The 21,596-nt window shown below is 34.0% G+C and overlaps 2 protein-coding genes across 2 annotated transcripts; one reads left to right on the forward strand and one right to left on the reverse strand.

Moving 5' to 3' along the window:
- The first annotated feature begins 1,747 nt into the window (after positions 1-1,747).
- LOC148620143 (uncharacterized) lies at positions 1,748-20,149 on the forward strand. Its single transcript, XM_088580744.1, has 5 exons — positions 1,748-1,900; positions 4,032-4,120; positions 5,458-5,722; positions 15,121-15,412; positions 18,261-20,149. Coding segments are annotated over exons 1-5 (699 nt in total). The 5' UTR covers positions 1,748-1,848; the 3' UTR covers positions 18,262-20,149.
- LOC148620144 (uncharacterized) lies at positions 6,655-8,254 on the reverse strand. Its single transcript, XM_088580745.1, has 2 exons — positions 8,057-8,254; positions 6,655-7,514 (listed from the first exon to the last, which is right to left on the reverse strand). Exons 1-2 carry the CDS (start codon positions 8,072-8,074, stop codon positions 6,714-6,716), a joined length of 819 nt encoding a protein of 272 aa, XP_088436871.1. The 5' UTR covers positions 8,075-8,254; the 3' UTR covers positions 6,655-6,713.
- Positions 20,150-21,596: the final 1,447 nt, after the last annotated feature.

Here is a 21,596-nt window from a genome sequence, read left to right on the forward strand (position 1 = left end):
TTTACGTAAACCATAAAAATTGGTGTTGACGTTCTCAAACCATAAATTTTTTATCAAACTGTAAAAGATAAGTTTTCGAATCCCCAGATTTCAGGAGAATACGTCCAAATTGGACTGATTATGGCATCATGTAGTTGGAGATCAACTGGAATTGATAAATTATTGATCTTTTAATAAAAAGCATGTCTGTTCAAACATCTTGCTTCTACTTTTTCAAAACTACCAGTAGACTGACTAACCGAAGATATTTATATGTATCAGTTAAGCATCAGTCCCTGTAAGAGGAAGTCGGTGAAACATGGTATGAAAAAACCCATCATTTTGATGGTGTAATTTGACTATTTGCACCCCCAGAATCAAGGAAAACATACATTATTTCAATATCATGCTGGACCATTGAGTTACAATTTCATTCAAATGCACTAAAAATGAACATTTCAAGTGCAGATAACTCTTTCGGAAAAAGACCTGTCCTTCAAACTGTCAAGGACCTTGTGGAAATCTATTACAATAGGCACAGTACATTTTTCCCTGTAGATATATACAAATTAATAAGTGAACATGTTATCTTGCGTAGAGCACCCCTTTCTGAAACCCCATTAGGTAAATTTCATCAGCAAAACGTTTTTCTATAATGGATGTGAAAACTTGGTCTTAATATGATATACCCTGTAGTTACCAATATCATTCGAATCACCTTTATTCTTGTACACAGTTTAGCTAAAAATCAGGCACAAGGGCTTGCCCCCACTATGAAATATGCAGCCTCACTACAGTATAGGTTATATATTAGTGGGGGGCTACATATCTGATAGTGGGAGCAAGCGGGATAATTTCATTATCCAAGATAAAATTGAAAAAATAACATGAACAGGTAGCAGTAGGTATGAAAGCTTTTTTCGGTCAAATAAAGTAAGAGAAAAAAAAAATAATCCGTTGCCACAAATTGGAGTATAGTGCCCACGAATTGGTTTATTGTACCCACGATTAACCATGCAAGTCGGGGCTACGAATTGGTATATCGTGACCACGAATCAGTATGTCGTTTTGTGTACTGTAGAATCATTAAAACTGTCTCAGGTACAATGTTGATCTGTTGACTGTGAGTAATACATGTATTTCACCTTCAGTTTATTTCTATGTTACTTGAGTAAATATGGGCAACTTTTCCGCTGTACCTGTGTATAATGGTATTTCCTCGTAGTTCATTGAGGACCAATGAGTATTTTCATCCCGGTGGGGTTGTTGTCTCTTGGAGAAGAAAATTTTGTAAGAGATGAAACGAACTACTACCGCTGCATGGATCTTATAAATACATATGTTTATGCTGCCGGTAAAACATTCAACTGTTTGGTGCTTCTCGAAAACATTCCACTGCTGAATGATTCTCGGGAAAATATATAACGAGAATAGGTATATGATGTATACACGCCTTGAGACGTTTAGGTTTCCCGCACGCACGATACCTAAATGGTAGAGAAATCCGAAAACGGTAAGCCGATAGAAAAAAAAGAAAGCATGACTCGGTCGTTTTTACTATTTCCCATAGGCCGCCCCCTAAAAGTTTCTGTAAGATAAGACTGATTAGGGGTATGGAGTTTTACGGGCCTTAAATTTTTGTCGAAAGCGTTGCAGGTTCAAGCTGTATCATATTATTTTTTCACCATAGTTACTTTTTGCTTTATCGATCATTCTTTGCCCGCCCTGAAAATGCGGAAATATTGAAATCACCGATGTTTTTTTTTAGAAATTATTGTTTATCTCTTCCCGTTTGACGTCATGATTTCTGCGTCGGCAAATATTTGTACTGAAAACGTTTGAATAGATGTAAGCCGTCTCCGGTTAAAAATGCTTAGATACTATTCATTTATTTTGTTCCTATGTGTTTCTATAGCATTTGGTGAGTAGATCAACTGTCCTATTACTGTACTGTACCATTACAATTTCTAAGCAGCAGTGGCGGATCTATAGTACAAAAGATTATGCTGTCTTAGTTCTATAACATAAAACCACGCATTTTTTTCGTGTTTTCATCGGATATTTTCATTTTTTTTTTGTTTATTATGGTCAAAATGCGCATTTTGACTATAGAAGAGTTCTTCGTGATGTCATTTACCAGTGATTTGGTTTTGGTTGGTAAAAAATCCATTGAGTGGCATGGGGCATCAACTTTAAATCATCATAACTTTTTCATTTTTAATGATAATTGAAAAATTCTTTTGGTTCCCATTATTGCAAATAAAATTATTTTTATCCATTGAATTTTAAAATAAATATTCAGTAATTATACTCGGCGTCACATAAATAATATACTGTTAAAATTTGAATAAAAATATTTTCTACGACTTTATTGACACCTACCATCGTTTAAATTGTCTTAAATGACTTGCTCATTGGTTTAGCCAAACAGGGAAATTTTTTACAAATTTGGCAAACTCTCCAGCTTTGACACATGCACGTAAGCGCGACACTGTTAATTTTTCCATGAAATATGGGGAGGCTCCTGCCAAAATACCAAATCTCCTATGCATCAATATCATCCTTTTCTTTATATCTCTGATTTTTTTCATCACTTTCATCTGTAACTTGTTTTTATCCGTCATGATTTGTACTAAAATTTCTACACCAAGTGCCTGCCCTTTGGCCAAACCTTGTAACTGTAACTACACACACACAAAATTACCCCTTCTTTGTAATTTTCTTCACAAAATAAATTGATCCCCCCTTTTTCATTTTCTACAGAAAAAAATGATCCACCTCAATAACTATAAGAAAAAAATTACCCCCTTCAGAAATGGGGAGCCTCCTCCCCTGCCAGTAAAGAATAATAAGTCCCTGGCCTAATTGAATCCACCCTGCTATCTATACATCTCATGACCAAGTCCAAGGCTTCTATGTTGGTTTTTAAAGAAATACCAGTTCCTTTGCTCACAAACATCCACGATTCTTTATTAAAAACCATCAACGCCACCACCAGTAAATAGGCTGGATTCCTTCATTAAAAAATTATTGACACTGAGGCAGGAGACTTAGTATTCCTTGAGTGTTGAATAAAAATTACACTTCTGAACTGTAAGTCATGTGGAGTATGAGTCGAATTGCCTAATTTTAACCAAATTCGATGAAAAAAACATAGATACGTCGAATTCAGCTTTTATACGGTAGGTGTCAGCGGAGATCTGAGTGGTGAACGGTTTGTTTTCAACAGCATATTATTCCAGCGATGTTTATTGTTACTAGAGTTACTGTATTTTTGTTAAAGTGTACTTTGTCAGCAAGTTCAATTATTTTTATTGAACGGCATGTCAGTGGCTCTGAAGCCTTAGATCATCAGGTGTACAAAATTGTAACATGTCAAATGTGGGCACCCATGTGTGAAATAAGCAGGAAATTTGTTTGATGAATTGGTTATAAATATGAGTGGTAATTAATGAACAATATTACCTGGTATAATGAAATACAATAAAAAATAATTGTTACTTGCAAATTTGGTTGCAATTAGCCATTAAGATAACACCTTAACTAATTATGATTTGAGCCATAAATGGGTATAAAGTTGCATATTAAAGGACAGATAACTCCAGAAAACTCTATAATGTCTTTCCAGTTAAAAAAGACTTTTGTTAACGTATCTTCTCAAGTTTGTTATATATTATAACGATTTCAAAGTTTCTATTAACATTGTCGTATTCATTCATAAAGGATAGCAGCAATGATCAATAATATTTCAATTGAATGATCGATTTCAATCACTGGTTTGACTGTTTGACAGCTTTCGTTGACTGCGGTTTACCAAAGAATTTGAATTAAAGCAATGAAAGGTAAACTAAACAGATCTAATGAAATGCATTGTAGAAGAACATTTTTTCTTGAAAAATTCTTAGATAAGTTGAAGTGGACAATAAGTCGAGGCTGACACTTTGCTGAAAAAAAAATATCAACTTATAGTCCAGAAAATACATTACTTTTTTATGTGGCAACAAATATTTGAATTATACTGGTATTCTATTTGAATATTGTTTTTGTTACAGCCAGTTCTAAACGACACCCAAGAAAGTTTGTGAATAAATTAAAAGAATCATTAAGAGCCAAAAGATATGTAGGAGGACCGCATGGACAGGTAATAGTCAGCACTACTTTTCATAAAAAATTGGTTGTGAGTTATTACATAATAAAAGATCAAAGAATTGTGACGTCATAACTTAAGACAGTTTTTACTCTTGCTTTTTTGGGGGAAATTGACCAGGGGATAGTAGCTTATTGCACCAAACCCATCACCTACGTTCCTTTGCACATCATTGAAATAGCAGTTCTTACAAAACTTCAGAGGAAAAAAAAACATTTATTGACATAAGCTCCCTTTTCAGTTATTATAAATTTCTAATTTCTGTTTACATGTGACGTATCATAGACATATTTGCACAAGAACTTGAACAACTTTTTCTATTGTTTGTTTCCACGTCTTACTCTTTTATGTAAGTTCACTTTTGAACTATATATCCATCCTTGTGAAGCATTTTATTAACCTTTAGATTTTATGTAGCTGTCTCTGTAATATTCATGCAAAATCTGAAAATGTGATAAACCCCCAAAAAGGCTACATACTTTTATTTTTATAATTAAGTTGCTTTATGGGTCTACATTATAAGATGGGTAATTATTCGTTCCAATCTGTCTGCTCTTAGGAGATAATCAACAATGAAAATTCAATAGCTTCTATTGTATTTAAGTGTCATTTACGGAGTGATCTCCCTAATAATTTTGAAATTTACATTCCATTCTGTATAATTTTTATCTCCTAAGAATACAGGTTATATGAAAAACTAAATGTTAATTTCTGTTTACTGTGGCAATTCAAAGAAAATATCAAAAATAAAAATATGCAGGGTTTTCAGCCATGAATCAAATTTTTCATGATTCTTAGCTGGAGTGCTACTTAACTATTCATACTTCTCTAGCATTTAAGCACTAAATGTTCTTATTGAATCTGGTAAACCATTTGCCAATTACACACTTCTGATTCAGTACAGGGTTTGAACTTTGCAGTCGCCCACTAGCCAAATTGGCTCCTAAAATTTATTGTGGGTTATTGTATCTTAAATTTTGCTCTTCTTTCACATATAGTTGGACACTATATTTCGTCTGTGGGATACTAAAAAATAAATTGAAATTAAAACTCTGCAGTAACTTTCAAGTCTCTGTTTAATTCCAATACTGAATATCTGTTTGTTTATTCAATGTCTGCATGACATTGAAGGCTCGGGACAACTCAAGTCAAACTGACGTATGGGCAAGTATAAGTTTTATCATATTTGCCCAAACATCAACTAGATCCTAGGTATTTTTTCATCTTGCATTAACTAAAGACAGCCTTACTGTTAATTCAGACGAAAGGAATTTTCATGGCAAAATGTTAATGCCAGTCCCTGTTATTCTGTGTCATTTGTACATTTACAGCAAACTCATTATAGCCAACAAGGATTTGCAAAAAGCTATGGCCCTAGGAGTTTGAATAATCAGGGTTTTCCAGCGCAACATTACCCAACAAATTTCCAACAAGGACTTGCTACCAGTCAGCAATTTGGGGGTGGGCATGGCCAACCAACACAACATCAACCATTCAATTCACAGCCACAGCAACAGCAACAGTATAGGTTCTCGTTCCCAGGATCTATTATCCAGCAATATCCAATGACTATTGCTCAAGGAAATACAGTCAGAGGTATGGTAACTGTTGTTCAGATTGCAAAAATAACACCTTAAAATGTCTTTTTTTTTTTGGCTAAAGAAAGCCTTAGGGCTATACCAAAATTAATTTTGGTGGGGGTGTCAGGAGGCACCTCTATTGAAATTTGATGGGTGGTTGTTATTTAAGATAGTTAATAATGAAAGAGAAAAATATGTATGATGGGGTCAAATAAAAAGTGCCTCCCAAACCCAACCCCCATACATTTATTTTTGGAATAGCCAGAAAGAAGAACCAAGTTTACCTGTAAACAAAAGCACAACACATTACTCGATTGATCAAATACTGATGACTTAGTGGAGTTACAATGAAATATATATTTGTAAGTGCTGGTCCATGTAAGAATCAGGCAGTGGGTGAAACGTAGTGTGAATAAAAACAAGTCATTTTGACTATTTTCACCAATCGAATCAAGGAGACAGACAAGATTTTCCATATCATGCTGGACCATTGAGTTACACTTTCATTGAAATGCAATGAAAATGAACATTTCAAGAGCAGATAACTCTGTCAAAGAGTGTATTGAAAAAAATTCTGTGCAAAGCCAGTGATGCAGAGCATACATGCCAACCTTTTTGGAACCAAAAGTGGTAGGGGGGTTGGGGGGGCTTATTTTTTATTCTGGAAGCAAAATGCTGCATCCTGGGCACATTTTGGAGGATGAAAGACACCTGGTAAGGGGAGTGAAAATTTACGATTTTGTTCATAATATTTGCCCATCTCCTTGATTTTTTTTTGCGATGAAGAAAAATGCTGCATCCTGCTGGGCATATTTTTGGAAGAAAAAAGGACAAATTATAAGAACTGTTCAACAGTAGAAATTTACTTTTTTCTTGTTTATATTTGTTCTCCAAATTTTGTTTCAAGTGAACAAATAACCACAAAGGAACAAAGAATAAGAAGAGTGAAGAAAATTTTATATCAAACATTAACTTTAGAACAATCTAACTCCGTCATGAAATACTGATTAATGATTAAGTCCCTGGTACGTAGCGGACTTTGTCTTCTGGGGGAGTTCTTCCGAAGGCTTCCAGTCGAAGCAATTGGTGTCTTTGAAGATGTTGATCTTGCTTGTTAAAATACTACAAGGTGTGTTGCAGTCACCATATACATCCTTGTAGATGCTACCCTTTGCATGTCCATCTTTACCTCTTCCCAACTGGCTACGCATATCGGTGGTTATTTTCTTCACCACACTAAACAGTGTCTCACAGAAGCTATTGCTGTGAGGAATGAGTACAACATGTAAAGCCAGTTTCGTAAGGTTTGGAAATATCGGCTGATTCGTGGCTGGGTCAACCAATTTCGACAAAGAAACCCAAAATGTGTCCACGAAATCACAGATCTCATAGGCAGGGATGGCAGACTGGTCAAGAGACTGGTACTCGCAAAACTCGGAGCTTAGAGACTCTCGGTTTTCATGTGGAACAATATTATCGGGTATGGTAGATACCAGATTGATCAACGACTCCAGGGACACCATTGTCCGTTCAAGTGGGTCTATAAGAGCAGCATTTTTTATCAGTAAATCGGTTAACGGAAATTTACTTTTTATATAGGTTAAGCTCCTTGTGTGGAACCCTCTGACATCAGAACAAAATTTGGCTACCACATTTATACCCTCTAGATCATTTTTATGTATTGCTTGCATGGCGGCAAAACCAATGAAAAGTTCCCTATCTGACTTCTGCAAATCTTTGTCTTCAAAATCAACGGAAAGACAGTCGTGGCCAATTTCTGATGGATTCACCAGACAAGACAGCAGTTTCTACAAAGATTAAATAAGATTAAAATATTTTAAGTAATTGGATACAGTGATTGAGGTTGTACCAAAAGTATAATAAAGGAGTACTTGGTACCAATCCAATTTCATTGTAATTCAATCATATATGAAGTCTGGTGAAAGTATATAAAAAGTAAATTTCAATATTTTTATGAACAATCCCCAATTCGTCGGATATATTAAATCTGCAAGTGGATAATGTAATAACAATGAATGCATTCATGGACTACTGCTAAAAGTAGTTAATTTGTGTTACAGCATCTTGATATAATTTGTTTTATGTGTGAATTTTCTAAGTATGCATGCCATTGATCATGATTATGCAAATTAGTAAACGACAAAATAAAGTTATGATGTTTGTTTCTTGCTTCCCAAGGCACTCAACCTTTTTCCCTTCCCTAAGGAGATTAATGAGATTAGGGAATACACGGAAAAATCTTATATTTAAAATGTCTATCTATATTTTGGAAACAAACAAATATTTTTCTTGGTCTTATATTTAAACTAAAGTGCATATACATGTATACCCGGAATAGCTTCAACATTGACGGATAGAGGATGTGTATCTTGGGATTCTCGCTCTGAAGTAGGGTATTGAATGCGTCAAAGTAAGGCAATACTGCATGTGGAAAATGGATGTAAAGATGCGTAAGTGGGTTATTGAATATCTTCACCAAATGCTGTTCTCTCGGTCCACCCTTTATCTTTTCTGATTTTATCGAACAAGACCTGTGTATTGAGAGTAAACTGTTTTAGCTATCTTATATCTCATTATAGTTCAAAACACAGGTTCATTACACATACAATACATTTGTGACTCTAAAAGTCTTGTAAGGTACCTGTTACATTCTAGAAAAATACTGAGGAAAAGCATTTGAAAAGTCTACCAAAATTGAATGGAATAGAAAAATAAATGGAAGTCTGCTTTGCCAGCATGCTCAACTAAGAGCGAAATTTATTGAAAGCAACGAAAAACAATGATTTTTTTTTCCTTTATCCCTTCTTATTTCAACATAAATTGACAACAGATCATTTTCTATCAGTTCAAAACAAAATGGCAAGAATCAGTCTCTTCTTGTAACTCTGGTGGTCCTAGCTGGTTTTCCCTAGGCATCACCAATTTTGGATTGCCATGGTGGGTGGAAAGCAAGAGAGTACCTTGGTTTTTATCAAGAATATACGTGACCGCTTATGTGCACGCAAGGGCCCTCATGGTCTTGTGTGAGGTTAACTAAAAGAATTAATGATTAAGGTGCAAACTGCAAATCCATCATGTTCTCAACAATTCAGTGTTGTTAACAATCATGAACATGGAGAGTTATACACAGACATGACTTTTGTAATTGGTGCACATAGACAAATTGCCAGAACGAGATAAGCACTAATCCATTTGGTAGGAATTGCAGCATAGTTATATAAATTAACCAGAAATAGAGGCAAATGACCGTAATGTATCATTAAATGCAGGTGGTTTTAATCATTATCCTGCAAAACTTGCCTTTTCTCAAAATGGTAGTAAAGATCGATCATGAAATCTTCAGGGTCAAAACTCAATGCCTTTCCACCATACTTGGCAGCCAATGCAGACAAGTGACATGGACATCCCATTGCATAAATGTTGATGTTTTCTTTTTGTAACAGGCCAAGCACGCCTTTATGCCTTCCATTCATGACAGAAGCGTTGTCTGATGAAAATGCTAAGCATTCTGCTAAATCCAAGTCAACTGAAGCCAACGTTATCAGTTATATTTAGTCCACTGGCCAAAATTACAACAGGCATGTCTAGAAACGAAGTGGTTACATGTCTTGTGTTTACGTCATGGTGTGAAATAAGGATGGGAAAAAATTTATCCTCTTCATCACTAATCCTGTCAGTCGCCAATGAGAACATTAGTTTTTGAACGGCAACATTTTTCTTGATGTATTAAAGGGAATTAGAGCCTATGGCATGAGCAATATGGGTGGCCTTTGTCCTGGTGCATGAGTAGGACTTAGCTATGTCACTGTCTGGAAACATTTGCTTAGTCAATCTTGAGAAATGGTCATTTGCTGACAGTGGAAGGTTGTGTTCTATGATAAACCTTTGAAATAGTGTTTCAGCCTTGATGACAGCTTGTTGGACGTTGCTTTTTGATGATTGTTTTGCGAATTGAAACATGGACATTATTGACTTTGAAGAAGTGATGTCTTTTGCATTGCCCATATGTTTTAATGTGGCAATGTGTTTGTTGAGGTCCCCTAGCCCAGCATGGTTTATTGTTAAGTCTGTCCGACAATATTCACAAAAGGCATACATGTTTCCTTTACGTGAGGCCTTTATGAAAGGGAATTTATCGGTCCATGAGGACTTGAATGTATTGTCATAACGCTTGAGCAGCTTCATAACGACTTCCATTTCTGGGGCTTCATCCCCCATCTTTGTATTGTAACTAATACTATCAGGGATTTTCCCAAGTTCAAAATCTAGTGCGCCAATAAACTTTTTAAATTGGTGCATATGTATTTAGGTAACCAATGAAAAGCCTTTAAAGGTTGGGGTATATACCATGTCGGACATGAGTTTCACTTCCCTTTATTGAGCTCCCCCAGTAATGGCAAAGTCGTCACATGGACTTGACCATTAAGTAGAGTTGAATTAAATAAAGATGAAAAAAAAAATCAGTAATCATTTTTGAAATCGGTAGAACAGTTTCTGAAGTCGGTAGATGGTAGAAACACCAGAAAATTGGTAGACTACCGCCTAAAGCGGTAGGGTTGGCATGTATGTAACATTTATATAGATTGTACACAAAAGTAGCAATTGCTAGAGTTATCGCTCTTGATTTGGTTTGGTTGATTCTAGTGTGAGATGCCTGTATGATTTTTTTAGAAGTGCAGATCTGAAAACATACAGAAAAGACTAATGTTCCCTAGAAATAAAGCATCTGCAGACCAAAAGAACATTGTTTGTTTGGTGGGTTTTTCTACACCATGAATCACTTGTACCATAGGCAGTGTCTGAATTTTATATGAACTGGTACTTGAAACAAACCTTTCCCAAATTATTAGTTTCTACATGCTATTGGGGTAGCATGTTTGTTAGGCCTAAAAAAAATATGTGTTTCCGGTAGCGTGACCGGCCCTAGTTTGTGCACCCAACCCTAACTTTTTTATGGCGTCAAAAAAAAAATCCAGAATTTCGGCGTTTTCCGTAGCTTTGCATTTTATTGTATTTAAATCGCTCTCCAGTGTGGAGACCCATTACCACAGTAAGAACGCTGTGGCGAACGCCAGTGTGAGTTCAGTATTTGCAATCATAATTGCGAAATGTCAGCACTTGGAGGCTTAATACCTACTGATCATAGTTCTTTGATTAACCTTGATTCACTTATGACCGCTAGTGCTTATTGACAATCTGCACACACACACACATCACCACCACCAAATCTTCACTAATGAACTTCGTGATAATTTTTAGATACATTGTCTCCAAAGAATAGTCTCAGATTCCTTTTCAGTATTAGCTTGTCTTCATACCCCACTTCGTCAAAAAGTCAAGATTTTTCAGCCTCTATCGTTCGAGCATCTAAGTCATTCTTGGACATCAAAAGGAATGAACTAACCACCTATATATGTATAGCTCAATGTCTCAGCTCTCCAGTGGTATCACAGAAAGTAGTAACACTTAAGATTGTTGGGTTATATGTTTAAAGTACAATTTAAATAAATGTCATATACAGCAGTCTTCACAACTAACTTCCCTGTTCACAGGCCCGAAATACATTTTTCAGAAGTTTTTATACTGTATACTGTGACTGTTGGCCTGTAGTAGTTAATTTTACAGGCCCATCTCCATTTTGATAAGCCTTTGCCCTTGACTGTCGTACTGCTTAATAGTGACGACTGAATTTTACAGGTAAAACGGAAGAAAATATAAAATTCTCTCTTTGGATAAGGTCATTATTGAGAATTAAGTGCCTGAAATGGATGCATATAAAACAATAGCACCCAAAATGTCTATGTATATGGTTTATAGGAACAAAATTAGCATTATGGTTAATGTTGAGATAATTTTTCAGAGGTAAGGTTGACAATTTTTCACCTATCCAGAGTTGAAATAGATATTTATTACTTGAGCTTATTTGAATGCTAAGACACTGTTAGTCCAGTCAAAATAACTTTTAAACTTAAACAAATTGCAACAGAAAATGTTTCGATTAAAATATATAGCAGTATGACACAAATAAACACATAAAATAGTCTAACAAATCTATTATGTGGAAACATAAAAATATGCAAATTTCAAATTTCATGTGGAAATTTTACACTGGAAAGGGGAGATTACTCTGTAAGAATAATGTGTTTCAACAGATTTTTGTTCCTTTTTTATCAATTTCTTGTAAAGTAGGATACCAGTGCTTAATTAGAGTTTGTTTTCCTTATTGACTCTCTCCAAAATTATGTAACATTTTGAAATAGCAGAGGTATATTGAAATTTTTGGGAAATTTTTAGTTACAGAAAATGCTTATTTTCAGGCACTTCCATCATTTTGAATTTAAAAAAAAGTTTGTATTGTTTATTTCTGCATGCCATTTATCTGCAGTTTTGCCTTTGTTAAAGGAATCTTTTAACATCCAAAAGTAGAATATTTATTTCCTGTATTTCATCGTTTTCTTCAAAATCAGAATTCTGGAACTTCCATCATCTCGAAAAATGGACACATGCAGGGTTCGACATTAACGGTTGCCCGATTGCCCGGGGCAAGTAAAAACGACATCAAAGTTGCCCGACTGGGCAAGTGAAAAAAATATGTGCCCAAATTACATTATTTCTGATCATCGCAGCTCTAAAACATCGAAAATTACTTCTGTATAGTTCGCCGTTCTTCCCGACCTTGCTGACCTAGATTATCATTGGATAGTTTTCTGATTTTCCCTTTGCCAAAAATAGATCGTATGATATTAATGTCGACCAATCAGATGTGTCCAATTGTACATCTATTTTCGTTATCCACTTGAACATCGCGATTTATTTATGGAATTTCTTACTTTGGAAAACTAAGAAATCTGTATCGGAAACTTCGAAAATATGAGAGAAAAAGAGAAATAAAATTCTATTGAAGATAGTTATTGTTGTCCATTTGTTAAACTAAAGATGTGAAATAAAAACTCCTCAGATGAATACTTGTAATTTCTTTGCTTCTTGTTTTACCCCTTATTCCCGCAAAAAATATGACGGCTTTTCGATTTATTTGGCTTGCAATTAATCAGTTCTCCCCAAGTGTCGAGGGAGTAAGCATGGCCAAGCAGGGGACACTTGACTGTTTTGGGGTAACTGGGGTCCCCAAAATTCCACAGAAAAATACAAAAGCTGACTATGAATTAAAACGAAAACGTGGGTTTAATGATGGATGGCTGAAAGACTTTGATGGCATTGTTGATTCTGAAAATGGCATGATCTGCACTGTCATCTGCATTATAGTTGAACAGTTTCTTGCCATCCACGTCTTATTACACAAGGGTTTCTGGTTTAAACACTATATAGTGACACAAAGTTCCGGGCAAGTATTTCAATATTTCGGGCAAGTGGATCACATATGTCACTTGCCCGACTGGACAAGTGAATATAAAAGTTAACGTCGAACCCTGTTTACTATTTAGTTTCTAAACCTTAATAAGTTGTTGTTTTGATTAAGATGCATGAACATTCTTAAGTTGTTGATTATTTTCTAATCAATGCTAAAATGTCTGCTATCACAAACATTTTATTTATTTTGCAGATAAAGCATGATTACAATTATTATGTATCAAATTTTATTGTTCATATTTGTTAGACTTTTTTCTGTGCTTATTTTGTAATAATGCTATAGCTTAGAACTTAAGTACCAGTCCACACACAAACATCAGACACAGCCCATGGGAAAGTGATTCATGGTGTACAAAAACCCTTGGATCAGATGATGGCTTTTATGGTCTACACATGGTATATTTTTATGTGACAATAGTCCTTTCTGTATTTAGATTTGTACTTTTGAGAAAACTACACTTTAACTTCCAGCTAAAATCAACTAAATCAAACCAAATCAAGAACGATAACTTGCAAAGTGCTAATTTCATGTACAGTTTATCAGGGTAGGAAACTCACTCAAATTCTAGCCAGTCCTGAATACAGTTTTTCAATAAATTTACTATATGGCTATATAAATTTTTGCTGAAATTGGCCAGTCCTGCCCAAAAATAGCCAGTAGCGGGCAGGCTACTTTTTCTAACTGAATCTATATAAATTTTATCTCAAAAGCGTTCAATCACCCCCTACCTGATTTTTATAAAGATTGCTAATTAAATATCTTCTGTTGTTATTTGTCTGCATTAAGGGCAAAATTTTGCTAGATTGACTGGACTATATGCAAAGGTACTGTAAAAGTTTGTTCGAACATTTTGTTTCATACCTAGACCTGTTTTATAGGGGTAGGGATAATAATTTTTGTTTTGTTGGAAAATTCCTACAAGAAAATAAGATTTTAATGTTTTCTTGATGTAGAAAATTAAATCATGAAAGTTGAAAATTCTTGCAGGACATTCAGTCCAACACTTATAAAACTTTTGTCAAACAAAACACATTTATGCCAGACTAAACTTTTTTGGGGAAAAATTAACATACACCACATGAGGCAATGGGTGATACCTTTGGAGTAGAATTTCTGTTATATTTTGTTCTTGTTTTCGTTTGTTCTTTGTCATTACTCGTTTGGTACATGTATATTTTTATTTTAATTTTGTTACAATGATGTACTTTAGGATCGGAACATGTGTCCTACATTGTTGACCTCTATAATATCTTTGATGACTGTTTTAATAGTTTGCAACATGTTGACATATGTTTTTTTCATGTGAAGGTTCTGAAACCGTGACTGTTATTATTACTGTGAAGTTTTTACATGAAAACGATATTTAAAGTTCAGTTTTATTTCATTCTCATTGAATTTGCAAATCATTACATTATCGTTGACATTGAATTCGAGCCATGGCCTTTCTGACTCCCTTGGGAAGGCTGGGCTTCATCATGATATTTCAAATTATCAAAAAGAGAAATAGCTTGTTTACATTTTCATGTGGTGGTTCCCTATATATTTCACACGACTGCCATGTATATTGACTTAGTATCATGAGATTTCATTGCGTGATATTACCGAGCGTCATACAAATAGGTAAATCATACCAGTGTGGTATGAAATAATAGCTGGACATTCAGTCCAATGGTAAAAACAGAACTATCGGACGGACGCAAATATTACTGGACTGGTTCCGGCGGTGAGGACTGTCAAATTATCTATTAGAATAATACCAAATTTGAGACATTTATGTCGTTGGAAACTATAAATTATTCAATTTATAAGACTTTCGGCTGCCTGATGATGTGAATTTTCTTCTTTCTGCTGAAAAAAGAAGTTTGAAGAATTGAAGAAAACAAACAAACAAAATTTTATTTTTGCCTCAACGATTTATGTATAAAAAATGGCAAAAATATGAAAAATTCTTCAGTTTATCTCAGACCATGTACTATAACCAAGGTAACTGCCTGATAGAGAAAAATAATTTTTTATTGTTGTAGAATGTTATGATGTTAAGAATAGAGGGAAAGATTATATTGGACATGTCAACAAAACTGCGTCTGGCAGTGCATGCCAACCTTGGGCATCAAATAAACCTCATCGTCACCATTTACACGGACTTAATAGCCATGGCAACTACTGTCGGAATCCAATGATTGTTATTCCAGCACAATGCCAAACTAGTTCAGGGTGCATTCAGGATAAACCCTGGTGCTACACAACCAGGAAACCCGACCCCACCGAGAGAAGAGTAAAGAGATGGGAGTTATGTGATGTACCAAAGTGCCCATGGTTAGTTTAGTTTTTAAGGAGCAGTGACATGCTCAAACAGTCTGGGCACAGATCTAGGATTTCAGGTTCAGAAAGGGGGTGGGTAAAAAAAGGGCAGGGCAAAGCAAGGCAAGAACATTTTATGGTAGAATTTGAAAAATCAAGTTTTTATTAATAATTTTTTCCATTATTTTAGGAGGGGCGTATGCCGGTTCCATCTTTGAATCTGCTTCATAAGCACAACCACCAACTGTCTCCTCATCACCAATTTCAATATCACATCATTATAAGTCGTGAGATTTTAAAGGCAAAACAAAGATGGATAGGGTAGCCTGAACAAGAAATACTGTCATTCGTTATACGGGTCATCCTCAATGAATGTGCAATTCATGGGTTGGTGTTTTGAAAAAAAAAAATTTGCAGAAATGAATGGTTTTAGGTTATTTTTGGTTAGAGGATTCCAAATATTTATCATCCAAAATATATTCACAGTAAGTAGAGTACAAATCTGTCAAAAGGTAAGGTGTGTGTTTAAATTTATTAGCAAATGTCTTTGGTATAACACAGATTGTTTTAGTCATTATAAGGAATAAGTCATAAAGAACATTTTTAAACATTAGACAGTTTGCAATGTAATATGGGTTCAAAACTATGGAAAAAAAAACTATATTTAAGCTTCATGAGTTTCACTATCGGTCTTCTTCATATCCAGGTGCAAAATGTAGTCAAAATCAACCACATAAAATCTCCAGAATAATGCTTTATTTCAAAATATTCTTTGAATTTCTGTTATGGCACCATAATGTAAGTGTCAAGCAACAATACAGTAACAATCATTTTAAAAAGAAATGTTTCATTATGCAATTATTGAACTTTTTACTGCGTGTTATACCTTGGACAAATTTGTTAAACCAAAGACTTGAATGTTACACCAAGGACAATTTTCAATAATATTAACTGCCTATCAAACACTGTAGAAACTCCTGGCATTCCAATTGAATACCATTCAATTTAGATAGAGGAAGCAAAAACCAAAACACGCACTGAAGACCAACTTTCATCTAGAAAAGAAAAGTAAATTCATCATTAATACATAAATGTCAGTGGGATAACATAATAAATGCCTTTTGTGTAACAAAAGTCGTCTATGGTATAACATAAATATTGCAAAACCCTTTTATGTCAAAAGGAGACCAGTAAATTGTCTAATTAATCTTTAATTCGTAATTGAGAAGTTTATTGATCCAAATTATTTTAGTTGTTTTTCAAGATAAACTATATGACAAATAAAATGGATCATTAATGCATAAATGTCCACAGAATAAAAAAATAAATGTCTTTTCTTTGATGTAACACATTCTGTCTTTGGTGTAACAAAAATTTTGCAGAACCAATTTCCTTCATAAGTATTCCTGAGATAGTAATCAAGGGAACCAAGGTTATAGCGGTAATCAAAAGAATGTAATCCAGGGGACAAAGACCAGACATGGAAAACAGACATACACAACAAAGAACATAAAGTAACTAAAATCATACATACAGAGTAACAAAAGTAAATGAGCAACTCGGACTCCTAAAAACTATATAGTGTTAGGAATGTCTGATTCTTAAATAAGAAATGTGTAAAATGATCAAAATATAATTACTTTGAAAAATATAAACTTAATGATAGACAAAATGGATTATAATACTGCATAAATGTCTTTGGACAAACAAACTATCGGTAATCGTCTTTGGTCAAACAAAAATTGTTTTACATATAACACAAACTATAACAACATACAGAAACTGTATCAGCTTTGGTTTTTTTAATTTGTTTGGTGTTATCTATAATAAAGTATTGTTTCTTTGTACATTTTATTTTCCATCTTTAAATATATGATAATTTATAAAAAGTCTTTCATCCAATGTATTTAGTCCTTTGAGTTACATTTTTTCTTGTTACACCAAAGACCGTTACACCTTGGACAAACATTCAAAATTTAAATAACTGCACCCTTCATCAAGAAAAAAAATGTCATCAATTGCTATCACTTGTTGTGATATTTCAGTAATGTGAATTTTTTATTTTAGTTTTTGATTGAATGTATGTCAATGTTAGCCCAAAGACTGTAAAAAAAGTTACGCAGTCACTTGTACTCACATATTTTGTCTTTAAGTTATTGTAACATTTTCTGCTGCAAAAAACCGTCTGCTATTTGATTAGGTTGGATTATGGGTAAGGGGTGGAACTATATTTTGAGTTATTCAAAGAAACACAAACCATGCCCCTCATTTTTCTTTGGTGTTATACCAATGACAAAAAAATAGGGGACAACTGCAAAAAAATCAACATATTTATAAGATATTTGCATTTTTGGGAGTTACAAAATCAAATTTAAATGTGAACATGCTAAATTATTGGCTTTATGTGTAATATTTTATGCATTTTAATTTCTTAGACCATTGTAAAGATTGAAAAGTATGCCAGGGACATGCAAAAAACAGCAACAAATGCCTACTTATCAGGGTGGATTTTTTTTTTACCATACATATGTTGTGATTTCATATATTTTTTTCCATCTGTAGGCCAAAACACATCAGAAAATATAAATTTTGTGTATTTGATAAATAGTTTCCATCAACCAGCCTACAAGGACAATACCATCGCACATTTTTTTAGAATGACCCATAGGGTAGTTTGTTGGACAAACTTTTAAAATAAATAGTATTTGTTTTATTTTAAATAGACTTATTCTTCTATATAAAAATTTTAATATGACACTTTTAAGAAAAATATCAGAAGCAATAAAATGAATAAAGTAACAAATCATAAATCTTTGATGAATTGTGTTAACCGAAATATTTAAATTTGTTGTTCTTTTTTCAGATTTGAATGATTTCTGCCATGGCTTCATGATACAGCAAAAGTTGTATATAATAATGAAAAATTGTATTTTCTATGTCGAAAAACAACTAATTAAGTTAAGAGCTTAAAAGTTATGTTCATGCTTGTCTGCTCAAGCTATAACTTTGGTAAACGTGGAGCTGATAATTTTTTTGGCATGTTGCTTTTTGTACAATAAGTATCATGAATAGGATCGAACGACAAGTATACAATTGTCAAAGCAAGGGTTTGGGGTTAGAATTTGAAAAATATCAAAGTATGCAGTAATTTTAGATGGAAAGTAAAGATTTAGTTTTCAATTTTGCTTGAACTTAGCAAATTTTTATTGGTTCTTATACGAAATATGTACAATGTTTAAATGATTAGTGTATATATTGTGCAGGTGCAGAAATAGATCTCATATGACTATTTTGCAGTTACATGTAGGCAATATACCTATTTTAAATAAGCTAAAAAAACTGTCTTTTTTAGCTCAGTTGGCCAAAGGCAATGTAAGCTATTGCCATCACTTGGTGTCTGTCGGTGTTAACAATTTTTCAAAACTTCTTCTCTGGCACTACTGGACCAGTTGGAACCAAACTTGGTATGAATGTTTCTTCAGGTATCCTGCATAGAACTGATGTGGGGATTCTTGATCTGTCAAAAACCTGGGCACTGTTACTAAAAATAGAACATAGATGTCAGACAGCAGTTTTTCACATATCCTTTTGGCCAAATAAAATTATACCTCTGTTTCCCATTACCCGACCGACTGGAAATTTTTAGCACTGGTCCGTCTTTTTTTCCTATGTGACTACTAACGGTTTCCGGTTTTCAGATTATTCTCGAAAAAATGGCTGCCCATATGTCAGAATCAATTTATGATCCATTGTTAAAATAAATTTGTTATGAAATGACAGTTGTCTATTGTTAAGACCAGTATTGTACTTTGATCTCATATGCACCCCTTACACACATTTCACCATTGAATTGTGTCAATTGCCATTAGGATGATTTGGTTATTGCTGCTTTAAAAAAAAAAATTTTAATCCTGACCTACCAACCCGTTTTTTTTCTGGCATGTAACAGGAAGTAGAGGTATAATTTTATTTGGCCTTAGGTTTAGCCAAATTCTTTCAATGGCTGTAATAAAACTTGTTATAAAGCCTACATAAATCTTCAAGGATAAAAGTTGTCAGACGACTCCTTGTAAGAGTTATTGTCCTTAAAAGATAAAAAATGATGTTTTTTCTTTCTTTTTTTTTTTACAGTTTTCAGCCAATATCTTGAAAACTATGATTGGAAACTTTCAATTGCGGAAATGATCCTTATAATAAGTCGTACCAAAGTCTTATTGATTCAAAAAAAATTTTGGCAACTTCTTGTTAAATTAACTGCCTTTATTAAATATTTAACTTATGTTCAACAGGTGAATGAAGTGTATGCCAAATTGGTTTACAGATTACCAGACCAAATCTGATTTTTTGAACTTTACTTCTGTTTGGGCAACTTAAAAAACAATATTTTTTACAGAACCGAAGCATTTTTGTCTGTCAGTCCTGTGGTATTTCAGTTTTCACTTTGTATGACATTTTTGAATCACCTTGTCCATCCATCCATATGAATTTTGTTGCAATTAGTAAGCTCAGATTGATTTCAACTTTGATATGCGACTCAACAGATGAGGCATACGATTTTGGAAGGACATTTCGTCACAAGAAGGATGGATTGATTTTGATGGGGCATACCTTGCAAGCCATTTTAGTTGCCTTCCATTATCAATTTCCTGTATAGATAGAAGTATACTTAGCACGACAACATGTACAACTTTATATAAAATATATTTGATGACTTTAAAATAAAAATAAGAAAATATGTGGACCCATTTAAAATCATTCTTTTTTTTTCTTTTTTTTTTTTGCCAAATTTGCTGCAGGCAAAAATCATAGCCAAGTGGAAATGGTTTAATCCTTGTTTGCACACTTTTAATTACCCTAGTTATTAATCAGTTGAGAGTGGGTTCACTGGCCATGATGATGAAGTATATGGTTGTTTCCAACTTTATAGGTGTCATACATGTATGTGTATCTATGTTTATTATTTGCCATATTTGTTTCCATTGAAAGTAATACAAATATTTTTCCGTAGGGTAAGAGCAGTAACTCTTGAAATCAGTGATATGTTTGTATCATATTCAAATTTCACCATAGTATATCAAGCTTTAAATTTTTTCAAAAGCAAAACTTGATTCTTACATTTGAAAGCTCATATTATTCACACTATGGTAGTAACTAACAAAATTGTTTAATTTCAATACATGTATAATTGTTTTCATATGCAATTTATGTTACATTATCATGGATGTATATTTCCTCCGTTACACAGTAACTGTTAATCGTTTATGATTAAGTAAAGAGATTCTGATGTTTTATATCCATTTGGTAAATTCATTGAATATCTTTCAACTAATATATTAACGAGAATATGTATGGTGAATACGTCGAAAGAGAGCAACACCACATAGAAGAAAATGTAAGCCCAAGGCTCTTAAATGAACGACGAGGAATTCCTCATACCACCAGGCAGGCTGCAGCTACCCCCCAAGTAGCATTACACAGGTACAGAAAACAAAAACACTTGAATATCAAGTGGGTTCCCGTTGTGGTTTTTTGTTTGTTTGTTTCTGAATAATTGGCACGCTGACTGTTTACGAATTGCAAGGTATTAAGGCTAAAAACCACTAATTCCACTTCCCATAGGCTTCTATGCTAATTTCACAATATTCAATGGCTTCTCTGGACTTTACCTAACTTTAACCTGCAGATGACTATATATCAGCATGATTCTACATATGTCAGCTCACAATCCTCAGAATGGCATGTGGGGTTAGCAGACTTGCAGTGCAGTACTGGTCACCGGAAGTGAAGGGTCTATAAATAGCATGGGAAATCCCAGTGTTTTCACAAGATAGGGGTATATTTAAAAATCATTATGGAGATTAGGCTTCACATCACAAGAAGCAAAATGCACCTATAAAATGTACAGAAATGTTTTTCCTTTCAGAAACTGTTTAAATTTTTTAAATAAGATGAGAACTTTTTTCACAGCACTATGAGGAACAGGGGTAATTTCTGCGTAGGACTATTTTTACGTACGTTCCAAATGCTCATTGGTTGAATTGGTGGTTTGTAACCTTAATGGTCCCTTGTTTCATGTTTATGCGTGACTCATATCTCAGCAACTGTATTTACTTTGGTCAGATAAAATTCCATTCGGGATTTATCTATGGTAATGGACGTATTCTACAAATGGTGAAAAAAAGGCATGCATGCATGATGT

The sequence above is a fragment of the Perna viridis genome, chromosome 4 (assembly GCF_037379345.1).
Source record: "Perna viridis isolate PV_CMFRI_1.1 ecotype Kerala chromosome 4, ASM3737934v1, whole genome shotgun sequence".
In the NCBI taxonomy this organism is placed as follows: Eukaryota; Metazoa; Mollusca; class Bivalvia; order Mytilida; family Mytilidae; genus Perna; species Perna viridis.

Coding starts and splice junctions, on each gene's coding strand:
- LOC148620143 (XM_088580744.1), top strand. CDS start 1,849: ATGCTTAGATACTATTCATTTATTTTGTTCCTATGTGTTTCTATAGCA. Junction 1,901..4,031: donor ATGTGTTTCTATAGCATTTG/GTGAGTAGATCA, acceptor TTTTTGTTACAG/CCAGTTCTAAACGACACCCA. Junction 4,121..5,457: donor TAGGAGGACCGCATGGACAG/GTAATAGTCAGC, acceptor GTACATTTACAG/CAAACTCATTATAGCCAACA.